Raw genomic sequence first — 17,460 nt, forward strand, 5'->3', positions numbered from 1 at the left:
TGTGGGCCGAAGGGCCGGTACTGTGCTGTAGTGTTCTATGTACTGCGCAGGGAGTGTCAGCCGGGATTTCAGACTCACTTCAAACTGAACACTCTGTTTTCCTACTGAGAAGAGAAATTGCAGCCTTATTAAGTCTTGCCTGCTTCCCTAAACTTGTAGGGGGGAAAGATGGACAGCGGTCTCACCCCAAGCAATGATTCTTTCATTCCTGGCGGGAGCTGCACAAATTTGGACATTGATCAAGGACCAGATTGGAGTTGGCCAATTTGTTCTCGTAACCTGCTGGCACTCACAGCACAAGCTCACAAATGAAGAATGGTGACTTGATCAAAGGCACTGGGCTCTGTGGAACTGCTTCCAGGAAAGAGGGTAGGACAAACAGAAAAGTCTTCTCTGAAAAAGTCGACTACTAATATACTTTTTCAGAGCAGGGTTTGCATACTGCAAGATAACTCGGTTATCCTATGAGAGCACAACATCTGCGGCATGCACACAATGGCCTTTGTGTTTAACAGTTATAATTACCATTGAAATTCAATATGTCTATAATTACAACTGAATTTCTGTAAATGGCAATTATACATTAGAGGAACACAATGTCCACCAATTTTCACCCATCAATTTTAACAGTAATAAAATCTGACAACCACCAAGCTGAAGCGTAATAAGTCTCCTTCACCGTAAAACACTGACAGTAATATGAGGCAGTTTAGTTTGCTGTGACTAATAAAACTCTCAGAAGCATAGCAGCATGGTTTAATTACCTCTGGCATTATTGCAGGAAGTAAAAATGGGGAGCAGATCGAGCATATAAAACCAGAGTCATGTTTGAGCATTTTATTCTTGTTTGTGAAGTGTGTTCCTCAAGGTGAGGGAAGGTGCACCTGCTTGCAGTGATAGTGGAATCAGTTATTATTTTCTCATCCTGTGGGCTGTCTGTTGTGTGAATCTGCTCCTCAGTGTCATTTAAAATCCTGTGAATTTGAGTTCATTTACTAGGGTTGTTTCCACTGAGGAGCACTTTCCAGTTTATGCATAATATCAGCACTGATTAGATTAGAGTAAACCTCTTCCCACCCTGCCACATCAATTAGTCCCAGGACAGGGACAGATACAGAGTAAAGATGCCTCCACACTGTCCCATTACTTACCACCAAGGCAGATTCAGGAGAGGTTAAATACAGTGTAAAGCTCCTTCCATACTGTCCTATCACACATTCCTGGGACAGGGACAGCATGGTTTAACCTAGAGTAATGATCCTTCTACACTGTTCCAACAACACCCCCAGAGCAGGCGAGATACAGAGAAAAGCTCCCTCTGCACTGTTCCATCACACATGCTCAGGGTAGGGCCAGCGCAAGTTAGATACAAAGTAAATTGCCTGTTCATTGCCCAATCAATCCATTTACTGTGCTTGCAGGGAGCCTGCAACTAAATAAATCTGAGCAACCCATCAAATGAACTAGTTGGCAAAGCCATACAGGTCAGGAAAGTCCCAGTTGTGATCCTGCACTTGTGTTGGACTAGCTGTTCTAGGTGAGGTAGATGATGTGCTTTACACCATCAGAGTATTCCCGAGCTAGGTGTGGGAAGTAGGAGCAATGGATCCTGATTGCTGGTCATTGGCTCACAGCCAGAAATGGGAATAATGCTTTCATGCCCCGCAAGGTTCAGTACTTTCTAGAGGGAATGAGGGAATAGTGAAAAGATGGCAGCTATTTATTAGGAATTTACAGCTCAGTAACAAGCTGTTTAGCCCCTTCTGGTGTTTCTGCTGTTCACAAGCATCCTCCCAACTCTCTTCAACTCACCCGAGGAGCACGTCCTTCTGTTCCATTCTCCATGTACTTGGCTGCCTTCTTAAATGCATCATTACTGTTTGCCTCAAATATTTCCTGTGGGATTAAGTTCTACATTCTCACCCCTTTAGGTAAAGAAGTTTCTCTTGAATTCCCTGCTGGATTTATCAGTGATTTTCCCATATTTCTAACCCTTAGTTATGGTTTACATAAGTGGAAACATGTAGAGATGTGTTGGAGAGCAGCCTGTCTGTGTAAATCAGTGCCTAGATTGGCCCCCTCCCAGTAAAGACTCAAGGTCAATCCTGGCAAACAGCTGAACTATCTAATGTTTCATTTGAAACACGGCAGCAATACCAAACAAATGCAAAACCCTCTGCTAAACATAGCAACTGAGGCATTAATAGCTGCTGAGAGCCAGGTCTGTGTACTCACATTACTCTGCATTTCTAATCCCACAGGCAGCTGTGACATGGCAAGAAACATACTGGAGTCTGAGGGTGAGAATGTGTGCATAAAAAATAGGAGCAGGAGTTGACCATTTAACCCTTCAAGCCCTCATGGTTGATCTTTAACCTCAGCTCCACTTTCCTGCACTAACCCCATAACCTTTGATTCCCCTTAATATCCAGAAATCTAATTATCTATATTCTGAATGAACTGAGTGACTGAGCCTCCACAGCCCTCCAGGATAGAGAATTCCAAATGTGAGGACACGTAGGCTTGAACGTTTCATCCCACCAGCCTATGTATCCAACAGATCATTCTCCGCCATTTCCGCCATCTCCAACGGGACCCCACCACCAAGCATATCTTCCTTTCCCCACCCCTTTCTGCCTTTTGTAGGGACCACTCTCTCCGCAACTCCCTAGTTCACTCCTGCCCCCCCCCCACCCATCCCGCTCCCACCCCGAGGACTTTCCACTGCCCCTGCCATCGGTGCAACACCTGCCCCTACACCACCTCCATCATGGGACCCAAACAGTCCTTTCAGGTGAGACAGAGATTCACCTGCACCTCCCTTAATATCATCTACTGCATTCGGTGCTCCAAGTGTAGCCCCCTCTACATTGGTGAGACCAAACGCAGACTAGGTGACCGTTTCGCAGAACACCTGCGCTCCGTCCGTAACTGCGATCTGCATCTTCCTGTTGCCAGTCACTTCAACTCCTCCTCCCACACCATCACGGAATTGTCAGTCCTCGGCCTCCTCCACTGCCAGGAGAATTCCAACTGCAAACTGGAGGAACAGCACCTCATTTTCCATCTGGGAACCTTGCAGCCTGACGGCATGAACATTGAATTCTCCCACTTTAGGTAATCCCTGCCCCTCTTCCCCACAAACCATGCCCCCCACCCCCCACCATGCTTCTTCTCTTCTTCCCATTCCATCCTCTTTTTTTCAACCCTTTTTTTCCTCTCTCTCCTTACCTTTGCCCCATCCCCCGGCAGATCTGTTCTCCCCTCCTCCCCTGCACCTGCCTATCACCATCTCTTACCTGCATCTGCCTATCACCAACTTGTGCCCACCCCGCCCCCCTCACCTGTCCACCTATCACTGCTCTGCTTTTCCCTCCGATATATTGGCTTCCCCTTTTCCTATCTTCAGTCCTGAAGAAGGGTCCTGACCTGAAACGTTGACCGCCTGCTTTTCTCCACGGATGCTGCCTGGCTGGCTGAGTTCCTCCAGCATCATCGTGTTTTTCATCTAGATTCCAGCATCTGCAGTCTAGAGAATTCTAAAGCCAAATCATTGATATAAATGAATAGCTGGGGCTCCAATACTGATCCCTGTAGTACCCATTATCTGTTGTCTGCCAACCCCAGAAAGGTTGGTACATTTCTTTCTTTCTGTCCAATAGCCAATTCTCATTCCATGTCAGTATATTGCCCCAGCTCCATGTGTTGTAACGTCTCCATGGGACCTTATTGAAAGCATTCTGAAAATCCAAATACATCACATCCACAGTTCCCTTTTATCTCTGCTGCTGGTCACGTCCTTAAAGAACCCCAGAAGATTAGTCCCCTTTCATAAAAATGTGCTGACTCTGTTCAATCCTATTATTCTTTTCAAGGTATTCTGTTAATTACATCATTATAGATTCCAACATTTTCCCTACAGATGATGTTAGTTTAAAAGCTTGATAGTTCTCTGTCTTCTCTCCCCCTCTTTTTTTAAATAGCAGGGTCGCGTTTGCTACCTACCAATCCACAGGAACAGTTCCAGAATCTATCAAATTTTGCAAAATAATAATCAGTATGACCAGTATTTCTACAGACAACTTTTTCAAAATGCAGGTTTGTAGTTCATCAGATCCTTGAGACTTATTGGCTTCAAGTTTCACCAAACTCTCTAGTCATATATTTATGCAAATATTTCCTTCAGTTCCTCATTCTGGCTAGACCCTTGGTTCTCTGATTTCTGGCAGCTTTTTTTGTGTCTAATCTTGCAGGCAGCGGTAGAATGGCAAGAAAAATACTGGATGGTGCAGGTGAGTTTTGCAAGGGATTAACGCTCTGTTTGAACAACAGGCAAATAAAGCCTCTCTACCTGATCAGATTGAAAAACAGCTTTCAAGAAATAACTTCTAATTATAATAATTTTTAATTCTATTAATGTCTAATTCTTTTCTCATTTGTTTTCATGGTCTTCTATTTTTTATTCTCCCCACCATCACCACCGCCCCCCGACTCCTTCATTACAAATTTGTTTCCTTTTTTGTTACTGATCAATCATGTTGCTCACAATTAGTCTCTCCATCTCAATTTCATTCAGCTAATTTCTACACACTGAACTGATAGGACCGTAATCTTCCAAAATGATTTCCTCATTTTCTTGCAAATTTCAGGCCATGAACACAGAAGATGTCACAGCCAGACACAGAGAGGTCACAGGCAAACACAGGGGGATCACAGGCAAACACAGAGGGTAGTGCAGGCAAACAGAGAGATCACAGGCAAACACAGAGGGCATCACAGACAACACAGAGATCACAGGCAAGCACAACGAGATCACAGGCAAACACAGAGATCACAGGCAAGCACAGTGAGATCACAGGCAGGCAAACACAGAGTGTATCACAGGCAAACACAGAGGGCATCACAGACAGATACAGAGACCACTGCAGACAAACACATAGAGGTCAAAGGCAAACACAGAGGCCATTGCAGGAAAACATAGGGGGATCACAGGCAAACACAGAGATCACAGGCAAACACAGAGAGATCACAGGCAAACACAGGGGGCATTGCAGCCAAACACAGAGAAATCACAGCCAAACACAGAGAGATCACAGCAACCACAGAGAGATTACAGCAACCACAGAGAGATTACAGCAGACAGAGAGATCTCAGCAAAACACAGAGAGATCACAGGCAAACATAGAGGTTGTCACAGGCAAATGCAGAAAGTGCTACAGTAAAACACAGAGATTATTGCATCTATGATCTCTCTATGTTTGCCTGTGACACCCACTGTGTTTGGCTGTAATCTCTGTGTTTGCCTGTAACACCTTCTGAGTTTGGCTGTGATCTCTCTGTGTTTGCCTGTGAGGCCCTCAAATTTTAGCAGTGACACCCTTTGTGTTCACCCACGACACTCCCAGAGATGCACTCCAAATTCACTGGCCTATTTTTACTCACTATCATGGATCGCAGTGGACAAAAGGTTGAATTTTTGTTCATGCGGCACCTGCCATGATCTCAGGCAATCTAGATTTCTTCACTCAACAAGAAGTATTTACTGAAATGTTGCCACAGTTAGAATACAGCATAACAAGAATTTGAATTTATAAATTGGCTCAAGATGCCCTCCAGGGGTGTTATCAAAGAAAATTGGACATCAAGTCGCATATGAGAAGTAACTAACAGCTAATTCATGTGTTGTAAGTCATCATAAAATGCAATGCAAAGTCTGTTTCAAAGATGTAGGTTTTACATAAATATTGTGCAGGACACCTCTCTACTCTCCTCAGCATCATCCCCTTGAGATCACTTGCATCCTACCTGAAAGGGAAACACAATCTTTTAACATTTCATTGGAGAGCTGTTGTCTCCTGACAGTGCTGGACGTCAAATCATGGGATGGGTTTTGAACCAACAACCTCTACATGCCAGAGTGCACCCACTGATCCAGGTCAGACATTTTATTTACTGGATCTCTTTACCTGTTTTATGGGTTAGTCTTATGCTTCAGTGATGGTACAGCAATGCGGTTACTTTGCCAGTAATCCAGACACATAAATTCAAATCCCATCATCACAGCTGTAAAATTTAAATTCAGTTAATAACCTAGCATTTAAAAAAAAACTACCTGTTAAGAATAAAGGTTTCAGACCTACCAAACTGTCATAAAAAAACTTGTCTGGTTCACTAATATCTTTCAGGGAAGGAAATCTGGTATCGTTATCTGCACCATATGTGACTCCAGTCCCAGAATATGGTTGACTCTTGAAATGGCTGAGGGCTTGAGTTGTAAGGAGAGGTTGGATAGGCTGGGACTTTTTTCCTTGGAACATAAGAGGCAAAGGAGTGACCTTATAGATGTTTATAAAATCATGACGGGCTAGATAAGGTGGATGCACACTGTCTTTTTCCCAGGGTAGAGTCTAAAACTAGAGGACACTGATTTAAGGTGAGAGGGGAAAGATTTAAAAGGGACCTGAGGAGAAAGTTTTTCACACAGATGATGGTGGGTACATAGAATGAGCTGTCACTGGAAGCTGTCGAGACAATACAATTACGATGTTTGAAAGACATTTAGACAGGTACATGGAGAGAAAATGTTTAGAGGGATATGGACCAAATGCAGGCAAATGGGACTAGCTCAGATAGACATCTTGGTTGGCATGGACGAGTTGGGTTGAAGGGCATGTTTCCATGCTGTATAACTCTTTGAATCTATAAGCCAGTTGGTTCAAGGACAATTAAAGATGGGCAAGAAATGTTGAACTTGCGAATGAACATGGATCTTGAAAACTAAATAAGTGCACTAATTTTCTGCTTGCAGTCATGCATCACCCTCTGGCTCAGCTCAAAATTCCCATTTCCCGAATTCTCATGGATGCTCCCTTCTGAACCAAAATCTGTGAATTGATAGGAAGGTTACAACAGCTTGTATTTACATGGTGCCCCTGGCCTGAGAAACACACAAAGGTGCTTCATGGGAGCATAGCAAACAAACACTGGCACCTCACCAAAGATGGAGACATTAGGATGGGTGACCAAAAACTCATTAGAGGTCGGCTTAGGGAGTGAATTCTACAGCTTTCAGCCGAAGTGGATGGAGACCTCCTTCAGTAGGACTTCGGGCAGCACAATGACACAGGAGTTAGTGCTGCTGCTTCATCCTGAACTTGGGTGCTGTCGGTGCGGATTTTGCACAAGCTCTCCATCTTTGGAATGCTTTGCAGCTGCTCCGGTTTCCTCACACATTCCAAAGATGTGCTGGTAGGCTAATTGACTACCGTAAAGTATTCTTTAGTTTAGGTAATTAGTATAAGAATTCAAGAGGAGTTGACAGGCAGGTAAAAGGGAATTCAATGCAGGGGTCAGAGAAATAAGGCAAGTGGGAATGAGATTGTTCTCCTGGGAGCTATCATGGGCCCAATAGGCTGAATAGCCTCATTCTGTGCTCTAATAAATAAATGGGCCAGAGGGTGGGGAGTTGATATGGGTTGCCTAAATTACATTGCAGCTCGTCCTTGATTTATGTGATTCTGGAAAGAATTTCATGAAACAAAATTTCATAAATTGCAAAAGCTAGGCAAAATGTATTACGGGGACTTTGGCAGAGTATGTTCCCATTTGCAGAATGGTGCACTATTCGTTCTGGGGAAAAATAAAAGATAGAGTTAATGGTATTATAGGAAACATTCATCAGTTGAATGTTTGTAAAATGAGAAAAACCTGTACATTACATTAAGATTTAAATGCGTAATGCTTACAATCAGTTTTATGAACATTTTAGTTTGGGTTACGGGCATTCATTAGGCTGTAAGATTTACACTGAGCAACAACACTGCCTTTCTGTTTGTCAGGGTTGGGCCCCATTGGCACACAGCCCCTTTAATACTTAGACAGCGAGGCCCTGCGGAGCTATCTTACAAACAGACGCAGCCATCTTAAACTGCTGCTGAGAGACACAGAGCCCTGCCTAATTGCCATATTGTGTGCTGGGGTTATCTCTGTGGCTGCTGTCTGAGATTGGTTCCTCATTCCTCTATTGCATTGCTCCAGGTCACTGCACACAGCATGTGCTTTTGTCAGAACAAACAGGCACAGCGTGCAAATTAGATTGTAATGCACCTTAGTAGGTACTGAGTCAACAGTTCTTTATTTCTCCCTTCTTCTATTGTTCTCCTCTTTTTAGTAATCACTCTTGCTCCCTTCTTTTCTGATGTATCAGCTATGGTTCTACAGCCACTTTTCATTTCAGTTTCAGCAGGCTGCTCCACCACCTGGGGCTGCACAACCAAGGCACAGCCTATCTTCAGTAGATACCTGATCACACAATTTGGGTTGACACTGATACTTGTGCCAGGGGAGTGGTAAATTTTAAGTATCTTCCGCTTTTGGATGGCGCATGAAACTGCAGCTTCTAGCAGGCTCTGTTCGAAAGACAGTGGACTGTCCGAGGCCAATGTTCATTCCTCAACCAACATTACTGAAACGTTGTCTCAGTGTTGTTTATAACATTTTCTTGTGTCCACATTGATGCTGAGTCCCTAATAAGTTATAAGGTACTTATTTGTCTGTGTGATATTCTGGCAGGTTCAGGTGTTGTGAAAGATGCTATATAAATGCAGATTCATTTTTTCAAATTAACGTGTATACACACACACACACACACACACACACGTACATATGCAGGCAAATGCATGCACATGCACACACACACGCATGCGATCTCACAAACTTGGTGTAGCAGCCAGCATAATCAAAGACTTCTCCGGGTCGTTCTCTCTTCTCTCCTCTTCCGTCGGGTAGAAGATACAGGAGCCTGAGGGCACGTACCACCAGACTTAAGGACAGCTTCTACCCCACTGTGATAAGACTATTGAACGGTTCCCTTATACGATGAGATGGACTCTGACCTCACGATCTACCTTGTTGTGACCTCACACCTTATTGCACTGCACTTTCTCTGTAGCTGTGACACTTTACTCTGTACTGTTATTGTTTTTACCTGTACTACATCAATGCATTCCGTACTACCTCAATGCGCTCTGCACTAACCCAATATAACTGCACTGTGTAATGAATTGATCTGTATGATCAGTATGCAAGACAAGTTTTTCACTGTACCTCGGTACAAGTGACAATAATAAACCAAAACCAATACCAATATACACAAACACGCTATCTTGTAAACACATGCACATGCACACACAAACCTGAGCTTGCCATCACATATGCACATACATGCACATCAGACACGAGCTTGCAAAGAGGGAATCAGCTGAGGGGGTCAGCGATATAAGGAGCGGGGGAATGGGACTAATGGGATTGCTTCCCTGGGAGCCAGATGGGCCCAATGAGCAGGAGACACTGGAAAAGCAAAACAATACAGATGCTGGAATGTGAAATAAAAGCAGAAGCTGCAGGAAATACCATCAGGGCAGGCAGACATGTGGAGAGAGAAACAAGATTTTACGGTTCAGGTCGATGGCATTGCATCAGAAGCCATGGTCATCAGCCTGAACCATCAACTCTGTTTCCATCATCACCAAAGCTGCCTATACAGGACGGCAGTCAGGATTGAGAATTCTGTTCAATCGTTCTCTAACTGTTGAAGTCGCAGTTTGAAGTCGCATTAATTTTGGCAGAAAGCTGTTTAACGCTTGTGAAAGACTTCATTGAGAAAAAAATGGGCCAGCAATACTTCAGAGAAAAATATTTTCCAAGTGAATACCAAGGACTTTCAGTCCTGTCATTAATATAACTGTACGATTTTCAAACACATTCATGAATACCAGTAAATCATGTTTGTATATACAATTGGATCATTAGTAGGGGGCCACTGGACACGCTAAAAGTACAGCCAGAAATGTTCCTGGAAGTCCGGAAGCTATAAATCTTATCTGTACTTTATTTATTAGAAAGTGCCATTGGTTTTAACCATTGTAAGGCTGAATCTGCAATGTGCTTTAGGATACCATAAATCAGAGCTCCACCACTACAATACACATGAAGTGGCTTCTAACATACAAGTCCATCCACCCAAAGACTGGAATGACCTTGCAGTTCTGCCACTTTGAGGAAATATATTGGGCCCAGACTCTGACCTGCAGCCATGTCTGAGTAAGGGCTCATCTGTCAACCAGTCAAGATGAAAAGGATTATTGATGGAAAGCTACAGACAGCTCAAAATGAATTGTCTGATCTCTAAATGGCAGGATTAAGGGCAGTTGGATTTGCTGTTTGATTGCATTGTTAATCTTTTATAGATCCCTCCAATTTCTTTCTTTTTATTATTCTTTCGGCAGAAGATAAAGTAAAAACATGCTTCAGTAGGGAACTCATAGGAACGTGAATAGGAACATATAAATTAAAAGCAGGAGTAGGCCACTCAGCCCATTGAGCTGTTCTGCTATTCATAATGATTATGGCTGATCTAATTGTAATCTCATTGTATTCCTGCCTACTGACAGTAATCTTTCATCCTCTTGCCTATCAAGAATCTGCCTCTGCCTCAGAAATATTCAAAGGCTGCTTCAACTGGCCTTTAGGAAAGAGAGTTCCAAAGACTCAAGACCTTTTGAGAGAAAAAATATTGCCTCACCTCTGCCTTAAATGGTGACCTCTTATTTTTAAGCAGTGACCCCCAGTTCTAGATTCTCCCACAAGAGTCCCACAACCAGTCCACTTCAGTATCTGTATCCTCATTGGCAAGCCCAAGCAACCATGAGGAGCAGAGTGAAATCCTGCTGTTGACTGACCAGCATAGGCAGTGGGTGTATCTCATATTATACGCATGGTTCCTTACATAGAATGAGTCACTTGGCCCATCAAGTCTAGGCTGGCTCTCAGAACAATTCCATTTCTCCATGTTTCCCTCCTACCTCTTCTCTCACTCATTCCCATGAACGGCCCCATAATAGTTACCCTCTCTGTCCGAGTAAGAAAATCATAGATTGAAACAAAACTCCAGAGGCTTGAAGACACAATCTATGAAGACACTTCAGCCCAAAAGGAGCTCTGAAATGTCTTTCAAATGAGATGTTAAACTGAGACTCCCACCGTCCTCTCAAATGGTCGTGAAAGATCCAACAACACTGTACTGAAGAGCAGTATCATTCTGGCTAGGCTTCACATCAGTGTTGCAAAATGACACCTCAGCTGGTGATGCACTGGAGTACAAGCCAAGTGCTCCAGCAAGTTAATCCATTGGAGAGATCCAAGTTTCTCTCTGGAACCTAGATCAAGAAGAAATTAATTGTTGGATCTCTGCATGCAGTTCTTCAGTGGTGATTGGGATGGTTAGGAAATAAGTGTCAAAAATTTGTTCAGGATACCAGTCGTCCAATGACCAAGGTCAAAATCACCAGTGACCTTCCCTTTGGTTTCACTGATAGTTTTCTTTTGTAAACCTGCAAGATTATAACATTTTAACAGTGTTTGCATGTGTATGGGAAACAGCAGAACCTACCTCTTGGTTCAATGTGGTCTCTGTTTTCCTCCCCCCACAGATGTCATTCACACAGTGGGACCCATCGTGCAGGGGAAGGAAAGACTTCCGGAGAAGGTGCTGCAAAGTTGCTATGTCACAAGCCTGAAACTTGCCAGTGACAATAACCTGCGAACCATCGTAAGTGATTATTCTTTACTCCAGTAAGCATGACTTGAGGGAATTTCAGCATCCTCTTTCACACAGGACCCGATGAAAGGAGCCTTTATTCTTCAAAAGAGGGGTTGACAATTTGGGTTGCTTTTAACCGCTGTTTTTCTCTCCTCTCATGAAAGTACTAATGCTTTTTTGAATGTGGCTCAACTAGTGCCAGGCGCTGTCTAATATCTTGAGTGTATTAATTTGCATTCATAACAATGCAAAAATGTTCGAAATCACTTTACAGGGGGGCTCCAAAACAAGCTAGCCACATATGTCAGTGCAGGTGACCAAGTACTTGGTCAAAGAGGTCAGTTTTAAGCAGCTTCATAAGGGAAGGAGAAAGGGATTTTCATAGCTTAGCATCCTTGAAGTGCAGTCTCCATGGAGGGTAGACTTGGATGAGGTAAGGGTCTTTGACTGACTTAAACAAATTGGTTAACTTAAATAAATATTCTAAGGCATGACAAGAGTAGATGATGTGTTGCAGCTGTTGTATGTGGGAGTTGATAGAAACCACTGTGATCATTTGCAGTAGTGTCCGTAGCTGAAGAAACCTCAACTCAGAGCTGGTGAAATGGATCTGAGATTCAGACTCTGTGATCAGAGAGGGGGAGAGTTGCCTGGACACTGTTCCAGGAGGCAGTCACATCCCTCAAATTATGCACTACAGAACGGGTCAGGCCAGAGGGACTAGAGGGTGTGACTACAAATGAGGCAGATAAAGGGATTCAGAACTCAGCATTTCAGGAACCGCAGCCCCTGCACCCTATTCTTGCAACCTATAGGATGAGAGCAGGGAGCACTGTAGTATAGGGAGGCATCCAAGTTGGGGAAGTGTAGAGAAGTACTATGATAATAAGGGATAAAATAGTAGGGTGATAGATACTGTTCACTGCAGCATAAGTCCCAAAGGGTGTGTTGCCTACCCTGTGCCAGGGTTGACGACTTTTCCTTGGGGCTGTGGAGGAATTTGGAATGGGAAAGGAAAAATGCCGTTGTTGTGATCCACGAGGCAACCGGTGCATAGATCGGGGAAAAGACAGAGGTTCTGCTGAAGGAATATGAGCAATTAGGGTGCAAATTAAAAAGCAGAACCTGAAAGATTATGACCTCTGGATTCTACCTAAACCATGTGCAAATTGGCAAAGGATCAATTAGATTAGAGAGTTGAATGCATGGCTCGAAGATTGGTGTGGGAGAAATGGGTTTTAATTCATGGAGCACAGTACTTTGGAAAGAGGGTGTTATTGCATTGAGATAGGTTTCACTTGAATCGGGCTGGACTAGTATCTGAGCAAATTGGATTACCAGATTTGTAGATTAGGTTTTATAAACTGGTGGGGGTGGGGAGGGTTCTGGTGAGGGCAGATTTAAAAACTGAAAGGCCATAGTGATAGTACCAGGTAGCTAAATAAGCAGAGTCTGTCAGGATGGAACAGTGCATACAAACATAAGAGTATACATCCAGTATCAGAGCAGGGATCAATAACACAAAGATGAAAATGAATGCTGAAGTGAATAACAAGGTCGATGAATTAATGACACAAGTAAAACTAAATGGATATGATTACAGAGGCGTGGTTGCAAAGTGACCAAGGATGGCAATTGTATTCTAAGATAAGATAAGGTTTCTGTATTCGTCACATGTACATCGAAACATACAGTGAAATGCATCTTTTGCGGAGAGTGTTCTGGGAGCAGCCCACAAGTGTTGCCACACTTCCGGCACCAACATAGCATGCCCACAACTTCCCAACCAGTTCGCCTTTGGGATGTGGGAGGAAACTGGAGCACCCAGAGGAAGCTCACGCAGACACGGGAGAATGTACAAACTCCTTACAGACAGCGGCGGGAATTGAATCCGGGTCGCTGGCGCTGTAAAGCATTATGCGAACCGCTTCACTACCGTGCCTTTTAACTTTTGGACAAAATTGAAGAAACGGCTCAGTAACCCTGATTTTAATGAATGGGATTTTAATGAATGAATGAGTGGTAAAAAGAGAGAGGATCGTTGCTCAGAAAATCAAGAAATAGAATGAGTTTGGGTGGAGCTAAGAAACAGCAAAGTCCCATACAGTAGTGGTCAGGTACGGCAGGGTCTAAATTAGGAAATTAGAGGGAGATGCAGATCAGTACATTGAGGAACCAGTGAAGAAGCAAACTGTTTTAGATCGAACATTGTGTAATAAGAATGGTTTAATTGACGACACAAGAGACTACAGATGTTGGAATCTGGAGCAAAAAGTAAAGTGCTGCCGGAATTCAGCGGGTTGAGCAGTGTCTGTGTGGGGAGGAAAGGAATTGTCGACATTTCAGCTTGAGACCCTGCATCAGGACTGAGTGTGGAGAGGCAAGAAAGCCAGTATAAAGGGGAGAGAGGGAAGGGTGAGACAGGGGCCAGTAGGTGATAGGTAGATCGAGAAGGGTGTAGGATGATGGGCAGATGGAGCCGGGAGGGGTAAGGGTAGGGGTGGAGTTGGGAGACAGAGGCAGGTGGATGATAGGTGGAGGCAGACGAGGAGAACAAAAAGGCAGAAGGAACTAGGTGGGGGGAGGAGAGTGTGAAGGTGGAGACTGCTGCTAGAGGGTGATAAGCAGGGTAATTGCTAATTTGGGATTGACGAAAGCTTTGGGGAACAGTGGTCATAATATAATAGAATTCTATATTAAAGTTGAAAATTATACAAAAATTAAAATAGAAAATGCTTGAAACACTCAGCAAGTCAGGCAGTATCTATGGAAAGAGAAACAGAGTTAATATTTCAAGTCGAAGACCCTTCATCAGAATTGAATGTGATTTAGTTCAGTCTGGGATTAGTCTTTCATTCCTGGTGACTCTGGGTGAAGTCTGGAGGGCTGGCAGCCCAAAGAGGCTTGATTTAGTAGAACAGTCTGGCTGTACTGCAACCCCACGTGAAGCACGCTTCTGGACCTGTGAACTCATTCAACGGCATAAGGGGAGACCTGGGAGGTAAGGACAACTCCAGATTTTGATATTGTTATTATGTCAAAATACCTTTTCATTGAAGTGCTGTCTTTACAGAGGGAGCATTGCTTTATCAGAGGCATTTCCCTTACCCTTTCAGAGCATTGTCCTTACTGAGGGGGAGCTGCTCTGTCAGACGTGTTCTCCGTACTGAGAGGGAGCTGCTTTGTTGGAAGTGTTGTCCTTACTGTGGGAGTGTTGCTTTGTCAGATGGTTCATCCTTACAGGGGGCTGCTGCTCTGTCAGAGATGTTGCCCTTACCGAGGAGGAACTACTGTCAGAGGTGTTGTGCTTACTGAGGAAGTGCTGCTCTGTCAGAGGCGTGGTCCGACTAAAGGAACGCTGCTTTGTTGGAGGCGGGGTCTTTCAGATGAAGCATTAAAGCTGGGCCCTTGTATCCGCCCAGGTAGCCATAAAAGATCAGAACCATTTCGAGAAACAGCAGAGAAATTCTCCCCAAAAGGAATATGTGGCCAATATTTATCCCTCGATGAACTTCACTACAAATAATAGATTGCCCAGTCGTTTATCGGCTGCTTTTGGGACTTCAGTACATGAAAATTAGTTGTTGTGTTTCTTATGGTAAAACTGTGGCTACCCTTCAAAAGTTGGCTGTAATGATCTCTGGGATAACCAGAGCTCTTAAAGAGTGCTATAAAAATACAGGTCTTTCTGTCTTTCTAACACAAATGCAATAATTCGAGTTCATGATTGATTTCCCGGTCTTTTTATCCAAGGAAAGCAGATCTCCTGGGCCTGCCACAGCAGTTCTGATATGATGGGAATGAGTAACATGGGAGGGGGCTGTTGTAGCACTTCGACCGTTTGGGTTGAATGACCTGCAGGATAAATCCTATACAATCCCAAGGAAGCTGTAGAAAGCTGGCAATGAGAAGAGTTTTGATTCAGATTCTGTGAACTCTTTGACCATATTTGGAACAAAATAGTCCTCTCATTGTTTATTGGGTTAGCTCATTCAAATGTGACACTGAGAAATATGGGTTTAACTCCCTGTTTATACTAGCTCAGCCAGGGCAACAGTACTTGCAATGAGCGGACTCAAGAGGGCCAGGATAATTAAAATCCAGACAGACTTTTTGCTTCTGTTCACTGATTCTGCAAATAAGCCTGCCAACTACAGTTTGATGCCTGCTCCAGATTTCGTCTCATGACAAATACCCCACTCTCACACCAATCATTGAAGTGTCCATTCCTGCAAAATAACCAGTCCATTCCATATCCAAATGGAAAGTAAACTGGGTTCTTACTGACTGCCAGACAGGCCTTACTCTTGTTCCATCCCCAACCACCATCCACGTCAAGCAAAGTGAAAAGGACGTACAACTTTTAATGCTCATCATTTGCTCACAGCAGGGTCCTGGCGATCACTCTTTAATTTCTTCCTTTCCTGGAGATTCCTGGTCTATCCTGGATGGTTATGCCAGTCAGGATAACCATCCTATCAGTCCTATGATGCTATCTGCAGAGTGTACACATGAATTTATCACATGAGAGCAGAGCAGGGGGCTCTCACACTTCAAACTGGTGCAGTGAGAATGGCCATTTAGTGAGGACTGTCCGGGGTGCAGAAACGGCACCAAAGCAAACACTTCACTTTGTTAGAGGTGGAGAAGATGTGATGGGGGTCAAAATACTTTATGAAATCTCAATAAGTTGGGGAAATTCCAAACTTACAACCTTAGCATTCCTAGGACATCACAGTTGTGGAGCAGATGGACTTTTTTCGCACAAATTCAAATCTTTTAATTACAAAAATCAAATGATTTATTCCATGGTAAAAAGTTTCCATTGAAAAGAATGTGCATGTGTTTAAGTACTTACAATGCATCAGAGTCATTATAGTTGTACAAACAAACTTCTTTAAGAGCTTGGAGACACAAGAGACTACAGATGCTGTAAATTGGAACAACAAACAATCTGCTGGAGGAACTCAGCGGGTCGAGCAGCATCACTCGACCCACTGAGTTCCTCCAGCAGATTGTTTGTTTCTTAAAGGGCATGGTAGGCTGGAGGCAGCGAAGATGTTTCCCCTGATCGAGGAGTCTGGGCCGAAGAGGTACAGTTTCAGAGAAAGGGGCAGTCCATTTCGGTCTGAGGTGAGGAGAAATTACTTGGCTCAGAGGGTGGTGAACCTTTGGATTTTCTACCTTGGAGGGCTGTGGAACACAGTTGCTGAGTTCATTCAAAACAGAGATCAGTATATTTTTGCACATTAAGGGAATCAAGGGATAGAGGGATACTGCTGGAAAATATGGTGAGGTAAAAGATCAGCCATGAATTTGATGAATGGCAGTGGAGCTCACGAAAGGCCAGATGGCACACCTCTGCTCCTATTTCTTATGACTAGTTTTTATGTCAATTTTGCATTATCACACCACATAGACTCTCGCACATTGTGTGCAAAGAGGTTTGGTGGATGTGGCGTTAAACATTCACCTTCCACTTTAGGTCCTTGGCACAGATTGCACCTTCCTTGAGTGTGTCTCACAGTGTATACTCCTGGACATTGGCGCATGGGCCATGGATCAGTCCTTCTGCTGGAAGACCAGCAGGTTTTGGGTGAACCTTGGGGCCTCTTTCGTTGAGCTGTTACTCTTCCAACAACAGCTGATGCCTGTCTCAGTAAGCATCCCTTTGGGCATGGACTGCTCTGTGTCGAGTCACTGGGGATGAGCAGGAACTGATACCGAGACATCTCCCGCCAAACTTGCAACAGGGTTATCCAGCAGTGGTGTGGGTGATAGTCTCGTCCTCACTGCAGGCACACACTCTGCAAGAATGCTTGGCAGCTTGGTATTAAACTGATCCTGAACTTGCATTGTTC

The 17,460-nt window shown here is 43.9% G+C and overlaps 1 protein-coding gene across 3 annotated transcripts in view; it reads left to right on the top strand.

Annotated features, from left to right (window-relative positions):
• The window catches only part of LOC127586941 (ADP-ribose glycohydrolase MACROD1-like), a 734,082-nt gene that overhangs the window by 650,844 nt on the left and 65,778 nt on the right, over positions 1 to 17,460 (top strand). For all 3 annotated transcript variants that reach the window (XM_052044972.1, XM_052044974.1, XM_052044973.1), the window contains one exon: positions 11,490 to 11,608. In XM_052044972.1, coding sequence (XP_051900932.1) covers positions 11,490 to 11,608 — 119 coding nt within the window. The remainder of the gene's footprint in view (positions 1 to 11,489; positions 11,609 to 17,460) is intronic.

This window comes from Pristis pectinata, chromosome 38, assembly GCF_009764475.1.
Source record: "Pristis pectinata isolate sPriPec2 chromosome 38, sPriPec2.1.pri, whole genome shotgun sequence".
Taxonomy (NCBI): Eukaryota; Metazoa; Chordata; class Chondrichthyes; order Rhinopristiformes; family Pristidae; genus Pristis; species Pristis pectinata.